This window comes from Dromaius novaehollandiae, chromosome 5 (genome assembly GCF_036370855.1).
Source record: "Dromaius novaehollandiae isolate bDroNov1 chromosome 5, bDroNov1.hap1, whole genome shotgun sequence".
Classification (NCBI taxonomy): domain Eukaryota; kingdom Metazoa; phylum Chordata; class Aves; order Casuariiformes; family Dromaiidae; genus Dromaius; species Dromaius novaehollandiae.
In genome coordinates, this window is record NC_088102.1 from 17,001,194 (window position 1) to 17,026,315 (window position 25,122).

General features: G+C 42.8%; 1 protein-coding gene across 10 annotated transcripts in view; it reads left to right on the top strand.

Annotated features, from left to right (window-relative positions):
- The window catches only part of SYNE3 (spectrin repeat containing nuclear envelope family member 3), an 80,526-nt gene that overhangs the window by 17,157 nt on the left and 38,247 nt on the right, over nucleotides 1–25,122 (top strand). For 5 of the 10 annotated variants that reach the window (XM_026107677.2, XM_064512113.1, XM_064512114.1 and 2 more), the window contains 3 exons: nucleotides 19,341–19,498; nucleotides 22,427–22,599; nucleotides 23,029–23,338. In XM_026107677.2, the coding sequence (XP_025963462.2) occupies nucleotides 19,355–19,498; nucleotides 22,427–22,599; nucleotides 23,029–23,338 (627 nt within the window). In that variant the 5' untranslated portion in view covers nucleotides 19,341–19,354. Of the gene's footprint in view, nucleotides 1–2,430; nucleotides 2,675–8,911; nucleotides 8,935–16,483; nucleotides 16,644–19,340; nucleotides 19,499–22,426; nucleotides 22,600–23,028; nucleotides 23,339–25,122 lie in introns of those variants that run through there. The other 5 variants (XM_064512117.1, XM_064512118.1, XM_064512120.1 and 2 more) reach the window with 4 other exon arrangements.

Consider the following 25,122-nt stretch of genomic DNA (forward strand, 5'->3'; position numbering starts at 1 on the left):
CGTTGCTGCATCCCCAGGGCACAGCTCCTGCTGTCTTTGCTTTGCCAGGCACACGTTTGCGCAAGTACATCAAGTACAAGAAGGGCTGTGATCTCAGTAGTTTCTTTAGCGGTAATTTATTTTGTCAAAAATTGGCCAACAGTTTCAGATCTTTTTGAAGGTGATAAGCATAATTCCCATAAGAAATGAGGCAAAATCGATCATTACTCATCCTAATTCAGAATGATATATTCCTTGATGTGGCTGCAGGGCAAATCCCGGATCGTTTGTAGCAATGACACAATATTGGCTTTTTTAAGCGTTAGGCCTTGTCTGCAATAAAAGGGGTTTCTTGGACAGCTATGGCCTGTCCTGGAAATTTGTTCTGAGGTAGATACAGTACACTGAGGTACATTGAGTACACTGAGGTACATGCAGGTGCAATGGCATCCTTAGAAAGAGTTCCCTTAAAACTGCATCATACATGTCCACTTAAGGATCATGGGCTAAGTTTGAAACCTAGTGATTCGGTCATCTGAAATGAAGAAGCCATGTGGTAACAGGAAATATTCTCGAGCTCCAGGGATGTTGACGGAGCGTGTGATTGGCAAAGGAGCTTCTTATTTGGCACAACTGCATGAAGGCAAAGGTATTTAGTCACCTGAGATCCACAGGAGTAAAAGCCAGGTTCCTAAATACCTCTGTGAGTCCGGCCTAGAGCCTCCATCTGCCCTGCTGTACAAGTCCGTGGAGTGCTGGCCGTGGATTGCTTTATTACCATGGCACAGCTCTTCAGGGAGCATCTGTCTTATGGTGACGCTCACTGATCGTCAGTAGTGTCTCTGCTTTGTCAGGCTTGATTTGACTGCAATTCTTTGAGATTTAAAAATACAGAGCAGGTGTTCATGGCTGCCTTAGTGGTAGACCCCATACTAGACATCCTTGAATTTCGTAGAAGTTTTGCTCTGAAAGGTAATTCCTTTGGCATATTGGCATATGTACCTAAGAAGGTAGAATTTTCTTATTAAAATTCTTACATGACCAGCTGCAGTATTGTCAGCATCAACTGAAATGTAATTCTCTTCTTTTATTTGAAAATTTACTGTTCTTTCTTGCTCTCTGGTGTTTGAATATATAGGGCATAAGCATTTCTCTCCAACCAATATAGTTACAAAGAAACGTCTTTTTAAATAAAAGTGAAGATCCTTACGTAATTACTCTTCTGCAGACATGAAGCTTTAAGTAAGTCGTTGCCTTCTACAGGAATTGATGACTCTGCAAGATGCTGAATTGCAGCTGGGTGAAGCGAGGGCACGCAGTAAACGCACAGTTTGTTAGGCCTTGCTCTCGGCTTGCCTGATTTGTGGACTTAAAGTGAAGCGAACCATTGCTTGTCAGATTATGTTCCTACATTGCTAATAATTGAATCACAGGATGATATTGCCTATATTACAACAAAAATGACTCATGGAGTTTTGAGCTCTGGGGCATTTAATTGCTGCTATCTTAAATGGCCCCACCTCAGTGTCAAGATAAAGATGCTAAACCTCTTTGATAGGGAAGAGCATTCTCATTGACACTTAGCATAGGCTGGGTTAATAAACAACCTTTGATGGCCTGTTCTTTCTGAGTGCACAGCTTAATTTATTACTAGGAAAAAATGCAGTGATTTTAAAGGAGATGAGGACTTGTTTGTTTCCCCTGGGATTCTTGCTAACTGGCCCACTTTCTTTAGCAGAACTGATGCTTCATGTCTCTGTCGCTGCCAGCATCTCTTCTGTATTACAGTTAAAGAGAAGACATGGGCGTGATACGAAGTCCTTCATATCATGGGATTTCAAGGGAATTTCCGCTTTGACTTTAGGCTGCGGAATAAGTGGCAATCAGCCCTGGGATCTCACTGAAAGTGAATAGATAATGTAGCATGAAATAACCTACTGGAAGAAAGTAAACGAGATAACAAGACATAAGGAAGCCATGAGATCATAATTTACCTGGAATTCAGATATCAAGCTGTAGACTGCTTGTTTGGTTCTGTTTGTGGTTGATCTTTGTTTAATGGTATTAAAAACATGAAGTAATTGTTGTTACAGTTGTGTTACGCAGAAAGTCTGTTCAGTAATACTTGGGAGCACATGATAAATGCAAGGCCTATGTGGGATAGTTTGTCCTCGGGGAGTTAGTCATCTAGTTAGGGAGTTAGTCATATAGTGCCTGTCACAAGTGAATCCTCGGAATATTTTATTTAGGGCCATGTGCTGCTCCCCCTGTGATTAACAATAAAAAAAAATCCATATATTTATATTATATTTATGTTATATATTTGTATTTAGTAGGAGAGCAATGAGACTCACAAAAGCCTCTGGGCTCCCTTGAGCAGTAGATGAATATTACTATATCTGTAGGATAACTGAACAAACTAAGGCATGTGATGTTGTGTTGCTTGCCCAGGTGACACAGGAATTCATTGACAGAGTCAGGAACAGCCACAGAAGTCCGACCAGCAGCCCATATCACAGGCCTCCTCTCCAAGACATCTTCTTTCCAGTACTGAAGAGTAACAGCACCTTGTAATCTCATTGAATGTCATGCCTTGTGGGACTAAATAGCAGAAGATTCAGGAAATTATCTTTGCAGTGAGAGATGTTCTTCAAAATGCCTTGAAAATACTTGATTTTTGAGAGCAAGTGTACCTGTGAGTATTGATTGGATCCAGGCTGGAATTCTCCTGAAGTGTTCACATAGTTTTGCTGAGAAAAAACATAGCAAGACTTTTTTTCGTGACTCCCAAGCAGTGTAGGAGTTGGATGTTGTGGAGCACATGGTCATCCTTCTCCTAATGTGTTAGACTGTGATTCAGAAGAGCTGGGTTCTGTGCCACAGGTTTCCTGCATGATGTTGAGTGAGTGCGTATGGTCAGAACTTTAAAATGTGACTGGTGATGTTGGGTGCTTAATGGATCTTTGAGTCTGGCACCTGTAGTCAGAGGCTGCTTTTGAAAGATAGGCCCTACTTAGAGCAACAGTATCTCCACCTGTCATACAGGGATACTGACATCTCATCTCACAGGGGATGCTTGTTGTGTGTGGCACCTGTGTTGTGAGTCACTAGGTTGGAGGGTGTCATGGGCAAGACAGTAAACAGCCCCTACAGGATCTGGATATTCAGATTTACTTAAGAACCAACGAGGTGAGAGGTTTTTTTTCCCTGTGAGACTATCACACACTGTTACTCAGTTGGACTGATAAAGCAGCAAGAGCAAATGAAATTGTGGGGGGAAAAAAAGGATGTAAGGATTATTTTTGGCTGTGTTTTCTCTTAGCCTTGCATAGCAGTGATATCTGATTTAAACCATTGCATGCTTTTATTGTTTTACTGTTTTAATGAGGCAATTCTAGGGGAAAAACATGTATTATGCCTGAGTGAGGAGTAGTTTAAGAGATATAATAGCTGGTCTCTGTCCAGACTTCATACCTTGTAGTCAGTATAGCCTGAAAAAGCCCAGGGAAGCTGAAGATGGAAAGTGTGCAGTCGCTGATGTACCTGCTGTGGTTTCAAGACACTTAGATGGAAAAGCAGGGCCACGTGAGCAAATTTGCCCATGCCATAAAGATTATGTGAGTAAATAAACTAATCTTTAGAGCTGTCAGTTCTTCCCCAAGCAATACATTTGCTTTAACTTAAATGACTGATTTTTCTGAATGCAGAAGTCTCACTGCATGACTGCTCTTGAGTCTCTGTGGGAATGCGGTAGTGGTTATATGAATGGCAGGTGACGTGGTTGGCAAACATAGGTAATGTTCCTTGTGCAAGTCAGCAAGAAAGTTCTGTAGCTGCAGTGGTGAAACACAGCAGGCTCAGCATGGGTCTTGTGTGTAAAGTATGTAACTAATAATGCTAGCTCGGTAAACACCAGAGAAGCTTTCATCTTTATTTAGATCTCCAGCTAAAGAGAGTACCCAAGGAAAAATGTTCTTGCTGCTTTGTGTTGTAAGTCAGTAGGAGTCCTGGGAGAAGTCTTGGCTCTGTGACAATATTGCCATCAGCTTCACCAAAGCCTGGGATTTTCCCTGTGTTCTCACATTACAGGCCTTAAGACTGAATTAGTTGTTCTGTAAGTGAGTACATACTGCTGGTATGAGACACCAATCTACAGGAAAAGATCTTCAACCTTAAAGAAGGGGGAAAAAAATCAAGTATCTTTACTAACTTTAAGTATAAAGGCTTCAAATCCCTATGTTGTAGAACTTTTCCCTTACCCCTCATGTCCGTGTTCCCTAGTTACTGGTTAATTTTTTTACGGTGCTTTAAATGTAGAATTAATTGCTTTACCCAGATTTTTTGGCTTTTCAGACCTGGCTCCAGACACAGCTGTGCCCCCTCGGAAGCACTGCAGTTGGAAGGCAGTGCCACTGCAGCCAAACGCTTGGCCCAGTACTGAAGGTTCTTGTCATAAAAATGGCCCTGTTGTGAAGACACTCAAAATGATAATTCCTTGCCCTGAGAAAAGCTTATGTATTGGTCTAGAGCTGTTAAGTTAATGATTAGGGAGGTAAAGAACAACGGAGGAAGAGAATGAGGGTAAAGTAACAGGAGGAGTTATTGCAGGGAGTTAAGGGAGCAGGAGCCCATCACTGGCATTGCCTGGCAGGCTGCCTGCATGCTAGGTTGTGTGATGCTGTCACCTCTGTGCCATCCCTGCCTGTCCACAGCATGGCCAGCTTTCGTCACCTGTGCATCAGCCCAGACTTTGCTGCCCACATCCCTGTTTCACCTGCAAGCACCTTGTACCTTCTCTAATGCCATGGAAAAGATGTATAAGCATCTTCTGTCTGTTTGGAAAAACAGCTCTTCTTCAGATGCTTCCTTTAGAAGCTTGTTTGCTTGTTCAGCTCTTGGCTATTGTGAGAATCCTCATTATGGAGTAGGGCTGTCACCAGCTTTCTGGTCTGCAGAGTGCAGTAGCATTTGCTCTGTAATGAAAGAGCTGAAGGTGTTTTAAAAGCCATTTTTGTAAATAAATACATGGACACATTTAATCCCAATGCTTTAAATGTCACAATCCTTTTTTTTCCTAAAGCCCTTCCAGCGTTGAGTAGTTGTAGCTGGTGCTGAGGAGTTTACCTGAGTGTTATTAGGCTGCTTCAGTGCTCCACTTATAATTGTTCTTTATACAGTGTCCCTTCCCATGCCAAATACCATCGCCATGGTATTTGTGCAACTGCCACTAGCAGCTGTGCACCTTAGTTCTGGGATTTGCGAGTAGATGATTTTTCAGTTAAGCAATTATGCCAGCAGCCGACCCACTTTTTTTTCCCCTCCGTTTTGCCCAAATCACATTAGACATTTTTGAGTCTCCACCCCCACCCCGAAAAGAGATAAATTCAGAATACTGTTGTCGAATGGGACAGAACATAATGACTGACTTAGCCTGATCTTTCAGATACTCAACTTGGAGGTGAGACCCTTAGGTTCACATCCCTGCTCTGCCTAATGATTCATTCTTTACACAGAGTGAAATTGTACAGAAGGAGACTGAGAATTTGGCACCTATCTTTGCCACCCCTGCCCCAGTGCCTCCAAGCCCAGTACACGGGACAACAACTTGAATGTTTGGTATGGGTGTTCCTCTTCAGAAAAGTCTTCCGCAGCAGATTCTTTGGAGAATATCAGCTGTGTGGAGAGCTCTTACCTATTAACATTGCTGTGATTCAGAATGAAAATATGCTTAGAAATATGAACTTCTCCATAAGATGGAAATTTTGATTCCAATACATCGCCAGCCTGTTAGTGAGAGACCAGCTTCTGCTTCTGGCCAGCCTGTGATAACAACCTCGGCTAATACTTGATTGATTTTCACCTGAGCACTTTCACACTTTTTTCCTTATTCATGTCCTCACATGTCGACGTTCCCAAGTCCATGCCATTACAAGCTCTCAAATGCCTCAAAACTCTTTTGCTGCAATGTCTGTGGAAATTTGACAGTGGTTAGCCTCTGCTGTTCTGGCTGTGGCTTTGCATGCTGACTAATACTGCACTGTTGCTTCTGCGTGTTTCCCCCTCTGTCTGCACCCATCTGCTCTTCTGCTTGGGTAGTAACTTCTGTGAGGTGGAGATGCCATCGTTGCCCTGCGCATGTCACCTGCAGCATGGAGGAGCGCTGGTTCGCAGCTGGGACCCTGAGTCTTTGTGGAGTAGAAAGATACATAGCACAGCCATGTCTTCCTTCTTGGAAGAAAGCCTTTATACAATTACTCTGCTGCTCTGTTTTGTCCTTGAGGGGTTTTGTGGCTCTTTGTCAGAGCTCTGACAGCACTTTATAATTCTTGTGACCATACTGGTGGGACAGGGACATGACAGCTTCTGTCTTCTAAACAGCTAGGGAACGTGCTCCTGGTACACCACTGCCTGTTCAGAGCTGCAGATGACTACTGTGTAATGAGGCCCATCTGTGCAGGGTATCATTTAAGTAGAGTGGGTTAATCAGTGGGGCAATGTGTCCTTTAATGCAATGGGCTGCACTGGGTTTGCAGAAATGTGTTTCCTTTGCGGTGTGTGTAGACTGTCAGCTAATCTAAGATCATCCAACTATTTTCCTTGGAGATATAGTTGAATCCATATTTGAACATGGAGTTGTCTGGCTACAAAAGGTGCTGTTCAAGTGCCCACTTCTAATACAACAGCGATGGTGGTGCGTCTGAGGGGTAGGAAAAATGTTGTTCCATCCCTCACTGAACCTGAACGTAGCATCCTTCATATGGGAGGGAAAGGCAGGTCAGGTGCTGGGGGAGCATTCAGTCTGTTTTGCTGAAACTGCAGGTTCTTTTTTAAAATACAGACAAAATTTAAAATCGGATTGGATCTGAAGGGAATTGAGTTCAGTGTGGTAATTTGGGATTTATATATTTAAAAAGTATTATGTTTTTATACCAACTTTCTGGAAGTTGTATGGGGAATTGCCAGATTTATGACTGTTTGATCCTTTCATTGCTCATTCTGGGTTGTGGCTGTCTGTGCACACTGGGGTAGCTCTTGGGCTCTGTTGCTTTCTAGGTCGGTCGTCCAAAGAGACCACTTCTTATTGCGCTTAGAAGTGACTGTGTATTGCTGATCTTAACCATATATGTTTTGCTTCCTTAGTATGCATAGTCTTAGTCCAGTTTTTACACGGTTATGGTAAATTTATAGTGGCTCTGGGATTTAACACAGGAGAAAGAGAGTAGAGAAAAAGCATGCGAAGAGGTTCATTTATAGGCATTTTAAGTCCTGCCTCTCAAGCAGCAACACAATCCCAAGATGGAAACTGATTTGACTTTTGGATAAACTGACCTACTCGCTCATTCACGTTTCTCCAGGCATCATACATTTCAGTCTGCAGATGGAAGTGTTTTGAGATGTTCTTACAATTTCTAGGGATCATGCAAGTCGGCAAAAGGCAAACAAGGCTGTTCCAAACAGCTAGTAGATCGGTTCCCTCCCTGGAGTGCACTGACAGCATTGCTAACTCCTAAGATGTTCCTCTTCTTCTGTCCCCTGGTTGTTTTTACCATTAGGGGCAAATATCTGCAGGCAGTTGGCTGCATTTGGATCACTATTGCAAATGGGGGTCACAGCATAGCTTGGACTACTGGTCTTCAGTGAATATTCTATATTAGCAGCTCTGCAGGGTTAGCTTGATGCAGAGTTTCTGTCCCTTTCCTCCTCTTTCACTTAGATTTTCATCCCGTCTCTGTTCTTCAGCTTTTCTTCATGTTGCATTCCTGTGTTATGATTCCATACCCCTGTTGACCTCTAATTTGGAAGGAGAATTTGAACCATTTTTTCCCACTTCTTTTCACTGTGATTTCTTCACCTTTCTTGCTTGCATTTACCGTAATCCTAGAAATACTGCTTAGTGTAGTACAAATTACGATACAGAGAAACTGCAGAACTAGAGGAATTTTTTGGCCATATGGACTAATTGTGGATTTATACTAGCTTGAGTGCAAGTGGGATCTGGTTTGGCCCTGGAGTATATTAACTAGATTTACACTATTAGGATGATGTAAATGGCAGTGGGTTGGTAGATAAAACCACTTCATTGCAAGTCTAGCAGCAAGAGTCCCCGGAGGAATCATAATTAGTTGAGGGAAAATGCTGCTTTATATTTTCCAGTAGTTGGGGAGCAGACAAATCATCATGCACTCGACCATGAGAGATGGCTAACGTGTTGAAAAGTGCGTTCTATTCAGCCAAATTGTGCTTGAAAATATTAGCTAGCCTCTTCTTTGCATTGCACAGTTGTAACTGAGAGCAGAAACTAGATCAGTGTGTCAGTCTGGGAAGGAAATCTCTTGCTAGGGAACTGAGAGTTTAGAGGGAAAAAAAAGTGTAAGATAAATTGGACACAAAGGGAAGTTATATTAAAGCTTGAGCTAGTGATTTCTAAAAATCTAGCTGCAGTTTTGTTCTTTGCTGTTTTCCGTGCTGACTATTCTGGACTAATTCCTGTTCAGCAAACATCTGCCAGGCATAATAATTTCAAGCATTAATCCTTACAGGAATTAACCAGCTTGTTAGTTGATGACCTGAACTCTAGATAGTTTCTGGGGATTATTGCTATTTAAATCTTACTCACCTTCCAAACGGTGGCAGCATGCTGTGCTGTTTTTCTTTTTTTTCTTTTGCTTGGTTGGTTGTTCCCCCCCCAGTCTGACTGGTCTTTAGATCGCCTTCCTCTCTCTTGCCCCTGCCGTGTGGTTGGAGGCAGAGAGGAAATCCTGCTCTGCCTCTGGCACGAGCAAGAAGGAACCCGTCGGTTTCTCCTCCCGCCAGACTCATGTCAGCCGCGCTGCACAGCGCTAACGCCACCCGGCACGGGCACCTCGAATTGTGCTTGGGCTTCCCATAGGGGAGCGCTGATAAAATCGCCACAGACTTTTACCTGTCTTTTTTTCTGGAATCCCCAGGATCTTGGTAAGGTTTTTGCAAGATTTGTTAATTTTGTTTCTTAAGGAAATGAGGTTGTCGCGACCATGCTGTGTGTCTGTGTTTGTTTCTTTTCTGGCTTCTAATAACTTTTTGAACTCATTTTCCACTGTGCATTAAATTTGCTAGGAAGCTAGAAGCGTTTTTTTCCTCTAAATCTCATGGAGTTGAATTATAACGAGAAGGAGATAGAAATAAGTGCATTAGTGGGGGAGGGCAATGGTTGAGCACTCCGGCAGCACCCGGCTGCCTGCTTGCGACATGCACAAAGATCAGCCAATTCACGCGCTTGTCTCCAGAGAAGCCCCATGTGTCAGCTTCTGCTTGGTGGAAGTGTCGCGGGGCGGTGGCAGCGAGCATGTTTGGGTTGGGAGGACCTGAGGACACGGACACTGTCCGATGAAATGAGGCCTGATGAACTCTGGGAGCAGCAGATTATATTGTTGTGTGCAGCCAGGATGGGACTGTCTCCCTAATGTGAGACGGGGAAAAAGCCCCCAAAATATCCCTGCAATGGTGCTCGCCATTGACTACAAGGCAAAGGGTTAGAGATAAGGAGCAGCCAGTGAAATTAAGAGGGAGAGTGTCTTTTGGGACCTGGGAGTGTTGTATGGCTCAAGACATGATATCAGCTTTTACTGCCCCAAAGTGCTCACTGAATTGGGACTGCTGGGATCATTTCCCTAGGGTTTGTTAAGTAGTGTGGTTTTAAAATCCCATTTATCACTATAGAAGCATGATCTAGGTGTATGCAGGAGGTTAAAAGGAGTTTAAAGAAATGCAATTTTATTTTTAAGTAGGGAGTATAATTTGCACGTAGCTTTGTTACTTGCGTTGTGCATGTTGAGCGCTTTGCAGGAAACATCTGATCATTGCAGGCTCTGCTGTGCTGCAGTTTGGCGGTGATGCCCTGCCACAGAGCCTGTTGCATTTTTCGTCCAGAAAGGTGATAACTTGCTTTGCCTGTTTCCTGAGCCAACCTTTAGCTAGGTGCCTGCTGAGCCCTGGACTATGAATTCAAAGTAGAAATAGTGTGGGAAAATTCAAGTGACATGAAATGTCTTTAGAATATAACAAGTGTTTGTGGTATCCTTAAAAAATTGACACATTTTTATTCTGAAAACTTTTTTGTTTTTCTTGGAGATTACTGTGGAAAGATTGGTATTTTTTTAGATCAAAACTAACTTTATGCCATGATGGAAATATATATTACTCCTTATAGAAGAATTGTTTATTACTTGGTTTATAAAAATCTATACTATCTTTACTCCTTTTACTTATTCCGAATGTTTGAGAATCATTAGACTTCTGACATGTCACTACGCAAACGTGTTTGTCCCATGTGTCAGTGTGTGTTTGTGCAGATCCTCGGCTGATGTAAACCGCTATTGCTGTGATGGTGCCTCTGCCTTAGCTCTCTGTTCGCCGACAGCCCCAGAGATGCATCCCATAGGAGTCAGGGTGGGAGTTGCAAAGGAAGAAGGCGCTGGGCTCCTGTTGGAGTCTAAATAGATCTGAGCCTCTTAATCTTTTCAGATGTCCATGGGAAAAAAAAGAGCCTTGGTTTATTGTAACATTCTTTCTGAAAGATGATTAAAATCGGATGATGTAAGAGTGAGACGAATAAGCATCGGCTTTACTCTTACTGCTGAGCACAATAATTATCTGTGAGCCCAGCTTTAAATAACTCCCTGATCGTTCTCACTAGAAGTGTGCTGCTGACAAACACAGTTTAAGGCAGAGTCCTGCTGTCACTTTAATTGAAGACAAAAACTACAAGTAGCTTCAGTAGGAGCAGGTTCAAATCCCCTTTAGGTTCATAAACTATAGGACTTCAGCCTTCAAGTGTGCTAAAAAGATGACTAAAAAGATAATCTGTTTCACCATGCATTTTTCATCCCTGTTACTGTGAAATCCTAGGCTACACAGAGCGCCTAAGTTGTTGAGATGCTCTTTACAGAACCGAAAGTATGCTCGAACTCCAACGGCTGGTAGGAGTGGTCTTTGCGACTGAAAGCAGATGCCTTCTTGGTTATTGACCCACAGTGCCTAGCGAATACACGCAGTGGGTGGGTGACAAAGATACGGAAACTGCGAAAGTTCAGGCAAAAATGAGTCATGGAGAAGCACTCAATTTTACTCAATTCCAGAAATGCTCTCAACTGTTCTAAATTAATTTAGATGCAGTTTCTGGTTTGCAGTGGTCTACTTCCTTTCTGTGGAAAAAAGAGCTTGGGGATAAGGTTGCTGCCAGTTCCAATCATTTACTGTGTTTGGGACGTAGGCAGGCCACGTTTCCCCCAGAGTCTGGATTTGTTTGAACACAAACCAGTGCCACTTTGCGGTATAAAGCTTGGCATTATCAGTTTAGTGCAAATATTAGTTTAAATTATGTCTGAATTGCTGGCTGTTTAGGTGTAGCTTTACTTATCCTGGTGTATGTTTTTGAGGGCATTTCAGGGTTTTTGCTCTTGCGTTTTTTTTTTCTTTATATAAACAAATCTTTCTGTTTGGTACAAATAAAAATCTGCTAATTTTTCCACAATCATATATCCTGATCCTAGGAAAATCACACACTTAATTAACAAGTTCAGTATTTAGAATTAGGGTTGTCCTAATTACTTGTCAGCTTCTTTTGGGGTCTCGCTCTTTCCACATGTAAGTAGCTCATCGGCATCATCCTGCCGATAATGTTCAGATGGACGGAAGTGAGAAATGTTATGGTTTGGGGAGTTGGCCCTTCAGGTGTTTTTCTAAAGGGGATAAAAGATACTGTGATCCTAGTATATATTTGCTTAGTACTTGTAAATGACTTTTTTTCTAATACTTATTTCTAATAAGTATTTGGCTAACAAGGTTTATTAGTTTAAAAGTCTCTTGCCTCGACTCCCCAGGGAATTGCTGGGCTCATACGCTTCTGGCTCAGGGCGTCCCACCGGGAGCCTGAGGTTTGGTGCAATGAACCCTCCTCTCTGGTGTGAGACACTCTTCTGAGTCCCAGCACATTTGCAGGCCCCTTGCTGAGGCTGCCTGCTCTCTCATTGAGCATCTCTGGCTCCAGGCAGTGAGGTGAGATGTGTGTTAGAACTAGCGCAGCTTGCACAGCGCACTGGAGATGCAGCTGCAGGCTCTGATTGTCCCCTCTTCCCTCCACCCCACCCTAACTACACACCGGTGCGCTGCTCTCGCTGCTGGATCCCTCCTGATGCGTAGCCTCTAGTCTCTTCAGGACAGAGGTGTTATCCTTTTAACTGTAAAACACTTCTGCGCGTGCCGCATGCTGTGGAGAGAGCACTGTTTGTCCACTGCTTAAACACATTGGGGTCCTGGTTATGAAAATGGCCCTGGGGAGTTACGGTGTGACAAACCACGCGCAAATGAGATGAGCTGCTGCCAGCCAGCCAGGGAAGAGACCCACTTTCTTAACAGAGTGATGACATCTAACCAAAATTAAGCAGTGCAGACGGAGTATCAGGAATCTCAGGGAATTACCTGGGAGCACTCTACAGCTTAAAACTAATATGGAGAATCTATTTGGCAAGTAATTAGGAATAACCATACATTCGAGAAAATCATAGATTGTCCGTGTGCAACATATGACCAGCAAAAGAGGAACAATTTATCCGGTATATTATTCACTCTGAATTTTTCACCTATCTCTAGCCAAGACCCAGGTACTGTAGGGGATTATTGGTTGGTGTATCAATGCTGTGACTGGCACCTGGTACTGAAGGAGGATCATACAGTCTGTGGAGGACAAGTGGGAAATAATTAAATACTTAAATCCTAGCCTCCAGAAACCATGAGTCTAATGCTGTTGGCTTGCTGTGCTTTTTCTTTGGTTGACTGATGGTAAAACTTAGGGAGCTGAACAAAGTTGAAAATCTGGCCTATTTCAGCAGCTGGGTACAAGTTCACAAGATGAAGATAGCTGGTAAGCTAGTAGATACCATTTATGGGCAATTTCAGAAGTGAAAAACTACCCTGGATATGAAGAATGATGTTTTAGAGCAGAGGTGTTTAACCTGAGATTTCCTGGGCTGCTGCTGAAGAGTCTGTGAAAGGTAACTGGGAGAAGCAAGTCTTATCATTAAGCTTAAAGTCACTAAACAGAGATCTGCATCTCCATAGAAAAACTTTCAGGGATGCTTTAATTGGAAAATGGTGAAAACCACTCTCTGTAGTGTTCAAGCCACTAGCCTAGTACATGAAATACCAATTCCATTCGTGTCCTGTCCTGCTTTCCTGTAGTGCCTAGAAGCAAGAAACAAGGCACCTTTGAACCTGAGGTGGTTTCTAAAAGGAGGATGGATTACTGCCTTACTACCCAGGGGCACTGACTGAATAAATGCTCTGACAATCATTTAATGCATCAATAATGTGGGGATAGAGGATCAAAATCTAAGACATAGCTAATATAGATGCTCTGTCTTCCTAGTGGTAAGAAGAAATTCTGGACCATTACTAAATCCTGCATTTTACTAATCTAGTTGAATCATGGTAGACCTGCTTGTCTCCTAGAGCCACCTGGGGAAACAGAAGAGTGTGTGTGTGTGTGTGTGTGTGTGTGTGTGAGATTTGTAATGAAGGGTCCTCTCCAAAACTTTTTTTTCCAAATGGTTTTGAGTTAAAAATGCTGCAGTCAGATATACTGACTGTTGTTGCTGATATCAAAAGGGCAGATTGCCCCAGAACACAGCTCTGCCCTACTTGCATGCGATGATTCCATTCAGAAATGTAATTATTTTAAAATTTTGATCCATTCTTTTAGGAAACGGCTTCTTAGACCTGGAAATTATATATTTGCCAAAGGAGGTTTAAAAAACAACGTGATATCCCATTTACACTGGTTCTCACCAAAGCCTGAAATTAATCTTTAAACATGTGGTAGAAAAAACAAGGCCTTTTCAGAATTGGCCTGACCCAGCACGTATCTGGCAGACACGTTTTCAGTCTGCTTTTCAGTTTTATTGATCAATTAGATATGAAATTGTCTGGTGTGATCATGTTGTGGCAGACTGTCTTGCACTATCCATAGGCTTCCCATGGGTATTGTTTTGTAAGGGAAAGGGAATGGTTGTGACAGGCATGAGTGCCGTATGCACTGTAGGTGATGTTACTGTTTCTTGGCTGAAGGGGATACTTGTAACTAGGATTTGGATGTGATTATTCCAAAAGCTATTTATTCTCTCTCTTATTAATTAGGACAAACAATCACTGACTGTCATAAACATTCACTTCAGATAACACAGGAAAAGGCTGTCCTGGAAGATGGCCAAGATGTTAGGATTAGTGTTTGAGCCTTAAAAAGATTATGCTGGAAATAGCAAAACTTTTTATTTGCAGTCTTGAGGGCTTCCCATTTAGTTGTGCAGTTCAGCTTTGCTGTATGTGGGTGTAGTTCCCCAGGGCCTTTTGGTCCCTTGACTGGCAAAGCATCTTCTAATGGTGATTCAGAATAGCATCTCCTGGAGTGGGCCAAGAATATGCAGCTTTGGAAAGACAAAGATCAGTGCTTCGCCTCTGGGATGTAATCTGTGGCAAAGATTGGCCCTCCAGCCTAGCCTGGAACAGTCCAGTCGGAGCTTCCAACTCTGCCCCTTCTCTGAGCTCTTCTTACAATATCCAGGGCAGCTGAAAAGTTATTAAATTACTCCAGGAACCAAACAATTCCCAGAACCACAACTGCTTCCACACTCGTGCATTTGTATAAAATTTGACACACTCCAGTGTCTTTTATAATCTTTCTCACGTGCAGTGCTGGAACTTTGATTTCTACCAAATGGAAAAGCTTATGAAAAGTTTGAAATCTTTTCAATAACGAGAAAGCGGTCTCCCTAATGGTGAGTTATTTGAATTTCCTGGAGCATTTTTGTACTTTATTTTTGTAAGAACTGGGTCCTGGAAGTTACTCAAGTAGTACACGAACATAGGAATCCAAGACATACTGAAACCATTTAGAAGCCTGTGTTTTATAAATGTAGGGTTTAAAAGAATGCTTAAAATGGGAGAGGCTGTGAGAAATGTTTTAAGCGGGGGGGGGGGGGGGGGAAGCAACAAGACTTGGTGGAAAGAAAAAAAAGTACATTAGGAAACATTGCAAAACAACAGGCTAATCCTACCAAAAAGACACTGTGCTTGTGTAATAGTTTTAAAAGCTCTCAGTAGTACTTAACAAATATTAAATAAGTAAACCTCACAATAGCCTGGTGGGGGTTATTGGATGCAGTAGAAAGACAGCTAAAGCAGATGCACTTAAAGAAGAAGTGCTCTGAGAAATTCGGCTCTGTGAGTGCTGGCTGGATCACATGGTGGATGGTCTGTACCTCCTGCTGCCTTGTGGTCTGCCCTGGAGAGCTGGGCATCTCCGTATCTCTGAATGTCCCTGCTACCATGTAGTGGCTCCATGAGCTATAATGCAGACCAGTCAGCTTATTATTCTGATTTATCTGCTCGTGGGACAGCGAGCGTGCCCCCAGCACCCTGTCCGCTACCTGGTCTCCTCTGGCTGTTCGGGAGCAGTCGTCTGACCTCCTCCTCATGAAACTGTTTCGTGACTGGACAAAAGGGGGTGAGCGCAGTGATGTTGGCTGGAGGGAGGTGTCCACTGCCATAGGAATTGACTTGTCCCTCTGTCAAAGGTGTGGATATCCCACCCATGGTAACTGAGTTGCATGCCCGCCATCGGCCCACCGCGATGCACAAGCTGCGCCATGGATGTGCAGGGCGATACAGCCTCTGGATGTAGTGCAGGTGCTGTCCTGAGTCAGTAATGCTCAGCACCTTGAAACATGCTTCTTGCTTGCCTGTACTAAGTGACTGCATCATGGCATTTGGGGAAACAGAATTGGTCTTTGCTCAGTGGCTCATTATTTATGCCAGAACTTCTCATGCTTAATTATTACTCTCATTTAGTAATATACGTATACCGGCTTTAAAAGCTTTCTGCAGTGTCAGTATGCCTTCCACAGTATGAATTAATAAACTAATTCATGGGGCATTAAAATGACAAGAGGCTGTTTAAACAGCTACATGCATTTGAAAATGTCTACGATAAAAATGTATTTTGTTTTCTGTACAAATTTCTCAGAGGGTTGCATCTGTTTGTTTTTTAGCAGAGGCTTTCCCTGGCACAGTGGATCCTAGCGACTGTGCCTGTGACTGGGACAGGGGCTGTCACACCGTGGTACCAGTAGTCCTAACAGTACATCGCTGCTTCAGGCAGGTCCATTAATGTTGCCTTTACACAGCTAAACAGCTCTATCTGGCTCAGGAGCTGCTATTTCTCCTTTGTGTTTCTTGTACTGAGCAGAGCCCTGTATTTCATCTCCAGAAATATTGCTCAATCCTTTAGTCCCAACGATAAAGCAGAAAAGGGTAAATACTTCTGATTCATAACAAACACTTATCCAGTAATCATCCCAGCTTTAGGAGATTTTGCCAAAAGAAGATCAAGATATTGCCAAACAACTGTTGTCATCAGTTGTTTTTCTTCCCAAGCAGGCAATAAGTTAGAAAACATACTTTTTCCCCACAGGTATCAACCTGTGCCTTTAAATGCCTGGGAAGAGAAAGTGGGTTCCAGAGCAAAAGACTCCAGGACATTTCAACTAATTGCTTCAGCTGGGGTCTGACTGGCCCAGGGTGGAGGAAGGAGGACACAAGCGGTCTCAACAGGCCGTCCAAACGCGTATCAGGTATTGTAGGCCATAACTACCGTGAAATCCACCTGGGGACTGAGTCAGAGCTCATGCTAAATCTAACTGTTTTGTGGCTATAGATGTAGGAATTGGTCAAAATCAGTAAGTGATGTTAGGCAGACAGCTGGAAAAAACAAGTGTTTCTCTTCCTTTGCAAACTACTGACCTCAATATTGAAATGACTTTTTTCATGGCCTTTTATGTGGGCTGCCTAAGTGGAATGTCTGTGTGTGTGGGATGGGGATCAGCATTTCTGTGTTCACTGGACAGAAAACCCTTACTCTAAGAGGACAGAAGTGTGAGGAGGAGTATGAGTGGGGTTTTCTTCATGTTAGACTATAGTAGATTTTCCAGTGCTTCTCAACCATGTTTGATTGCCCTCCATGTTTTGTGAGAAGTAAGTCTGGGGTGACGTAATGGCCTCTTTTGGCTCCTCTGTGACTGGAGTCCTGAAGCCAATTTTAATTATGATATGGATGTTGCCAGAGATAGAAACCTCTCCTAGGAAATGAATGTCACTCCTCATCAGAGTCCGTCTGGAAAATCTACTGTGAGGTTTTTGTTTCTCAGTAGTGTAACTGGAGTCACTGCAGCTTACACTCGTGCATTCAGTGCCTGCTTGCCCAGGCAGTATAAAACAAGGAAAGTGGATAGGAAGCAGTTGCACAATCAGCTGATCAGTCAACTGCAGAGATGGGAGTTCTTTTATGAGAGTTAAATTATTATAGTTTAGAAACATCAGCTGTAGACCAGTCCTTGTTGGAGAAAGACACAGCTATCTAGCAAGCAACTGAAAGTAACACTACTCAATTAGCCAGCTTCATCGTTAGGACTCTTGATATGTAAGTCAATGATTTTAGCTTTAATTACATATCCTATCATACTCTTTATATCTGACCGAGGGAGTAGCTGCCGCATTCCACGCCACCCTCACTAAGTCCAGTGCATCCTGTTCTGTTCTTTAATCATTTCAAGGCGAGGTCAGGTTTTTTTAGAACAGCCCTCTAGCTCTGAGGGTTACAGCTGTGGATTTTGTCTCTTCTGATGTCTCCCACTTACAGAATAATTCCCTCTTCCGTGTAAATGCAGCTCTACTTGTCTGTGCATTGAGGTTTAACCCATTTTCTGTTTCTTCTAGTAATTCCTGTGCGTAGGGTAGTAGGTGCTCTGTAGATGCAGTTTTCTCACTCTGTACAGGAACCTGTTGAGCATAAAGCCTGCTGAAGGCTGGGAAGCAGCAATTGAGACCATCTCTGTTGCCAAACATCAATGTTGTGAATACAAATGTCCCTTGTCCTCCACGACGTGGAGAGGAACATCAGCAGGATGGTGGGAAGCTTTCTGCCGGTGGGCAAGAGCAGGATGCTGTCCTCTTGTGGTGACAGCTTGGTGACCTGGAATTTCAAGTGGTTACAAAACACCACTGGCCCAGCTTCATCAAGGGCCATGCTTTGCCTCTTACACTGAGCAGTTTCTTCCACATGAATTGTCTCAGGGAAAGAGGGGTCTGTTACAGGGTCGAATTCTGTACAACAAACTTGGGTTCAGTAATTAACTCTAAAACTTTGTGTTGAAAAAGATTTCCATGATGAATAACGAAGAGGAAAAATATTTTAATTTACAAGAAGCACTGTTGCTTGGCTGGCAGTAGCTGTAGGATCTGATCCAAAAACCGTTTATATCCGTGGCTGTCTTTTTGTTCACTTCAGTGAAGCTGACCTACAGAGGGCTTTATTATGATTTATCGTTACTAATCAAGTTTAGTATGGCAATGCCTAAGGCTTAGCATAGGGTGGCTTTCCTTTTTGTTTGAACAGGCACAGAGGATACCATCTGGGCTGCCAGGAGCACGTGCTTTAAACAGACAGGACACAAGAGTGCATCAACAGAGTGAACGGTGCAAGCAACCATCGTGTCTGCTCCTTGCAGTGGGGCAGGGGCAACAAGAGAGGAAAGTGAAGGGAGGGGAAAACAAAAACTTCTATGCAGTGGAGAAGAGCCTGATATGGAATAAAAGAGGTGGCAAAAGAAGAAATTCATAAGTGTTGATAGATGTTTCCGTGTGATGGCTTACTAGTGATTCGTCTTGGCAGTTGCTGGCCAATTCCCATTGTGTTTGTGTCCCAGACTCGCTGCGCACGCATTCAGATAACCTCTGCACAGCCTCAGCAGAACAAGCTAACCGACGGTCTAAGCATCTGATCCTGATCTCACCAGCTTTAAGGGGTTTATATACCTCTAAGTTAAGCATGTGCTTAAATGTTCTGCTAGCCTGGGGTCAGAGGCTCAGTACATGAGCCTGGAAGGGCTTAGAGAAAGTTTTGTGCTGAGTAGGCCCTAGGAAGAGACAGTATGTTTGTAACTGGTATAGTCAATCTGAAGGTACCATGAACACCAGATTAATCTCATTTGAAGGCTTTGAATTAAATCCATTTGTTGTAATGGAGCCTCCCACAATTCCCCACCTACTTTTTATTTACTGGTAGACTTTTATTTGAGAAAGCTGGAATGTGAATGTCTACTCTGTGCTCTGCTGAATCGTGATACTGCTATATGGATGAGCTTTTTTGGTATTATTATTAAAAAGAAAAGCCACAGTAGTTTCTCCTCCTTGCTCCTTTAGATTACCTTGGATGCTTTCCTGTTTAGGTCTTAATCAAAAACTTCTTACTTCCGTGTTTCTTATCTTTTCAGTTTCTTCAAATGCAATGACTCAGCAGCCACAGGATGAATTTGACAGTAGCGTGGAGAATGCAGAAGCTTGGATGAAGGCTATCCAAGAGAGGCTGAGGATCAATGACAACACCAAGGGACCTCGATCTGCCCTAGAAGCCAGACTGAGAGAGACTGAGGTAAGGGAAGCGCGATGTAGCAGTCCAGAGCCAGGTATCCCTGGAAAGAGTTGCAGTTATTGCTGTGAGCCCTGGACTTTTCTGTTAGGAAACTATTGGCTATCCCCCCTTGCTAGAGTATTGGTCCTGTGTGGCTGGGCTTGCATCAGTATCCTTTCTAATTTTTCCTTCTGCAAAATGTTTACAGCCATTGTAGAAAAAGAGGAAGGCAACTGTATATCACAGGCTTCCAAACTTTTCAGACTGGTTTGAAAGTCTAGCAGTAGTCCTGATCTGTCAAATAAAAAGTTTAATCTCTCAGATGAGCATGTTCAAGGGCTGAAATGATAGTTGAGTTGCTGCTGGCAATTACCAGATAGCGGTTTGCAAACGTCCAGTATGTAGTAGCAGAGAATCAGATCATCTTAGTGTTCCACCTCCTTCAGGACTGTGGCCCTGACAGTGATGGAAAAAGATTATAGGCCCAAGTAATGGGTGTTCTAGAGTAACCCACTGGTTCTTTGCCATAAGGCCCATTGATAAAATGGATTTACATTTATATTTTGTCTACTGAAAATTCAAATGTTTTCATTTTTTCTATTCTTACTTAATCCCTTGTATAACTGTTCTCACAGAAATCCCTTCGCAGGTTATGCCTGCCCTCTTGTTGTGTTTTCACATTCATTAACTTCAGTTTCATTGGATGTTATCTTGGTTTTATAATCTCAGAGAATGAAACACTACTGTTTGTCCCATCTCTACTATCCATGATTAGAGGGAGTGGTGATACTTCTATGATTAACAATGAAACTATTTTTATAATTACCTTTAATTCTAACTGGTCTGTCCTCTAAATAAAACAGGCAAATTTTCTCAGTTATCTTTTATGGAAAAGTCTTTTTTTTTGTGAACCTACTCTTGTTTGGACTCCCTATTCTGAGCAGGTTTAACCAGCTCTAAAACACATTGCAGGCTTACATGAAGGGAGGAGGTGGCTTACATGACAATACAGTGATGTCTTCAGCTTTTTTTCTTAACTGGGATTCATTGAAGGGTAGATCATGTCACTGGCCTAATATAAAGACTTTTCATGGAGTGATGGATAGACTTGGATATCAGTCATGAAAATCTGAAGTGTTTCCTCTTGGAGTGTGGATTTGTTTCTTAAATTATCTGGGTCCTTTCCTTTTTGTCTGGGAAATTATGATATGTACAGTATCCAAAGGCACAGGAAATGTAGGAACTTGAGCAGGGAGAGTGATAGTTTGGCAAAAGGTGTGTGTTCATGGCAGAGATGGCAAGAGTTAAGATAGAGAGGTTTGTGGTGATTTATATAGCCTGAACCAAAACCCGTTGATTTCTTTGGGTTTTGGAGGAGGTTCATAACATGCCAAAAATCATGTTAGAAGGGTGGGGTTTTTTTTCATTCTGGATTTTGTTTTTCTTTAGAAAGATAAATTTCCGAAGTGTCTAATTCTCTCTTTCTATGTGTATCTTATCCACCTCCTGCTCCCTCATCCTGCTTGCCTTACAGGCTTGACTTCCTCATGATGCACCCACTGCTTCACTTATTGGCTGTTTTCAAATCCAGAGATAGTTCTTCAGTTCCTTTTTTTGCATCTGGCTTGCATTTTTTTTCATGCTTCCTTCCTGTGGTTTATTTTTTGTTAATTTGTTAAATAAAATGCCAGCCAAAGACAGCAGTCATTTAACAAGCAGTCTTTGGAATAGCAAAATGCCTGCAGAGCCACAGCTATTTCTCTGGCCATTGCTTACTTTTGCTTCAAGCGTTGGAAAAATGTCAGGCTTAGAATACAGGTTTACTTTTGAATTTTTTCTGTTGGCTAGTAGCTGTGGCTTTTATTTTCTTTCTCTGCCATACCCTTTGCTCTGCTTTTCTTTTAATCACTGATTTCATAGTAGATAGTTGGTCCAAACACCTGTTTATATGTAACATGCAGATGTGCCATGTAGATGCCAAAAAATATTGGTCTCTTCCCAAAATGTGAACCTGAAAGTTCAAAGGCCTGTGATTTGGTCTCGTCTTTGTAATAACTCATTTGTATTTTTTTGAGCAAATCCCACGGGCCTAATCTTTCCACAAGTAGTTGCTACTTTTGAACCTCTCAGTGTTTTCATTAAAGAAGCCTTTTCTTTCAAACTTGAAAGCCTGCAGTTTTCCAGGACTTTGTGGAAGGAACAGCAAGAAAAGCCAGTATGATGATATCACGAATTTGGATAAAGTGATGCTGAAAGGTGACATTCAAATTGGGATATAATTTATTCTGTAACATTGTATGGAAGTGGTGCTAGTTTTTCATCTCTGGGTACAAGAAGAGAGTTTACACAAACCTGAATGCAAGGAACTCAAATTTAAGCAGTCTGATTTTATGTAAGATGCACATCTTCACCAAATCAAAACTTTGCAACTTAGGGTTAAAGCAAAAGTTGATAGCAGACAGAAAATTCTGCTAGTTAACTTCTTTTGGCTTGTTTTCTGAGCCAACCTTTGTTTGTAGTAGGAAGCCTTTTGAATGTACACCAGGATTTCTTGTAGTACAGCTTAAAATTGAGACATCACAGTGTTCTCTGTGGAGATTGCCTCTATGCTCTTTGTGTGTGTGTGGGGGGGGGGTGTTAATGACTGGCATGTTGCAACACAGTGGATTAACTTTATAACATAACAGAAACACAGCCACAGGCGTTTGATAGGGGATGATCTGTTTTTTTAGCTAATTCAAACTGTTTTTTAACTGCTACTTGTTTTCAAGTCAATTCAGTCCTTTAGGATGATTTAGAATAAACAAATCTGAGGAAAGTTCTTATTTTCTATTCAGGAGAAGCTTTGCAGCAGGGACTTCGTAATTCCTGGGTAAAAACAAAGTTTGAATATCGTTAATTCCGCCCACTTTTTTCTCATGCTTTCAGTCTCATTTGTTTTTCTAATAGAAAATACGTGACCTGGAGCCAGAAGGCAGCTTGAAAATGGATTTGGTTCTTGTGAAGGCAGATGCTGCTCTCCGCAGCATCAGTGAGGATAAGAAACATGAGGTACTATCTAAACTGAAAGACATTAAGGCCTTGTGGGAAGAGACAGCCATATACATTACTCACTGCCACAGGTAAGGCAAATGGACTCTTTGCACAGGACTGTTTGGTGTGTTGGGGCAGTTGTCTCATCCAGTGCTTTCATAAAGTGCTTCCTGCCTCTCTGTGCTGCCTGGACTGTAGGTAGCAGTCACCGCTTATCCCCGTCCCAGGGCCAGGTGGTAACTATGGGAAGACACAGGCCATGGGACTTGGCACTCCCTCCCTTCATAGCCAACACAGCTCAGGGACTTAAATGATGAGTTTTGCTGGGCATAGTGGCCTTGTACAGGATATTTCCTCCACAGAGCAGGGAGAACCTGGTAAATTAATCCTGAACTTCTGAAGTCAGAGAGAACAGCTTAAAATTGCTGAGAACCTGGTCCTTTGCTTTGAAGGCATTTTGAACTTGCCAGTCTCCACTGATCTCATCATAATTTCATTTCCCTTGCTCTCTCCAACAGCCGTATTGAGTGGGTCTGGCTGCACTGGAGTGAGTACCTGAAAGCCCAAGATGAGTTTTATGCATGGATTCACAACATGAGGGTGACCTTGGAGCCTGACATTGAGTTGCAGCTTGGCTTAAAGGAGAAGCAGTGGCAGCTGAGCCATGCTCAGATTCTGCTGAACGACGTCTTAAATCAGTCAGTCCTGCTGGAAAGGCTGCTAGAGGAAGCTGCTTCCTTGTTCAACCGGATAGGTGACCCCAGCGTTGATGAAGATGCTCAGAAGAAGATGAGGGTGGAATATGAAGGAATCAAGGAAGAAGCTCAGGTACAGCTATAAAGAGTGGGAAGTGTTAAGTTTTCACCAGTGTACAGTATTGTACATAATGGTGAATAGCATTTACCGTTCATGTTTCTTGAGTGATGGGGCTTTCCTGGTAGAATGGCAAAAGGAAACAGGGCTGAGGACTGCTGTTCTTTTATTCAATGGACTGTTTGCAACAACAATTGCAATACTCTTACACTGTATTTTATAATATGTTTTTGTAGACTAACTGCAAGCTGCTTACTGTGATCTAGTGAATATTGGTTTAGGTCACCTCTGTGTAAAGTATGATGCATCATCTTTTGAGTGATCCTTGTATAAGCAGATGCAAAGTACCTGTCCACAGCATCAGCGAATATTGCATGCATGCACACTTGTTGGAGGAGCATTAGTCCAGGTCCAGAGCTACACTCCTCACCTGCAGAACTGGCAAACGTTGAGATGGGAATGAGATGCTGCACCAACACTAAACACAAATGGCCGGTTTAGCTACCTGAAGGATTTTTACTGGGCACGCACAATTTTTTTGCCTGCCACTAATCTCCCAGTTTAAGCAGCTGTTAGATAGGTGGTGTAAATGAGATCAGAAAGTGGCTCATAGTACTCAGTTAAAATATACCTGTATGTCTCCAGCCAACAGAGATGCTAGAAAAAGGTTCTTTTCTTTGGCATTGCTTACAAATACCACATTTCACAGAGAGATGGAGTGAGAAAATCCAGCTAAGAAATCCCACTTCCAGGAGTCAGGGAATAAAGAAGGGGGTTGGGAAGCCTTAGATTTTGCAGCTGAAATAAATGCAGGGTTCATTAGCTAATGCCAAGGTTACCAGCACCTTGGGAATCGCTCTGGAAAGCATAACAGCAGTTAAAAGAAACCCTGCCACCTCTTCCACCAGGAGAGGGGAGTGAATGAAAGAGGCACAGGAGTTGCAAGGGGCCCTCTCAGGAGGAGAGGCCAGGCTAAATGTGAATTGCAGATGCCAGCTGAATGCCCGAGCTGCCTGTCAGAGGAGGATTGCTGATGTTCATAGATTACACTTGTGGTTCAAGAGCATTTTTAGATCCTGTGCAGTTGTCCAGCTCTATCAGAGGACAAGCTCTTGGGCAGTGTTTCTTAAATGGTGTACTTGTGACATTCCTCTTCTGGTATGAGCATATGTGAGCTTTTGGGGGTTTGATTTGGATTTTTTTTCCTCCCTTAATGCTATCATGTTTCCTTGTCACTGACAAACTTTAAAAGAACATCATTTTCTTTTAATTACATTGACTGGGGTGGGGATTTCAGGTGTGGCAGCCACCTCCCACATTCCCTTGCCTGATAAAATAATGGTATGCAGAGGAAGAGGCTGTGATTTTTTTAGCATAAATGGTGACTGAAGATGGTAGGAAAAGTTACAATATACAGTATGTTGATATTTATTCAAATTTATTCAGATTGAAGTCCTAGCAGGTCAAATCAATTCCACTGCATGTTGTCTCTGTTAACTCAAACCTGGATACTTATAATGCCATCCCTCACATATCCCAGAGCTAGTAAGTCTAAAAGCACCAGGAAGGGCCACAGGGACGAGTGCTCTGTCCTGCAGGCTTGTTTGACGTTTCGGGTCCTTCTGTCCTCGTAATGCCACAGGGCAAAAATTCCTGTTCCACAACCCGCTGCCTCTGCCTGCGTGTGGAGGAGGAGGAGGAGGCTGGGTCCAGCCTTCCCGCACGCAGCACCGAGGCGTCCCTCCAGTCCAGGGCGGGGCACGCGGGGCTTTTTAGCAGGGGCTGCAGCTCTGAAGAGC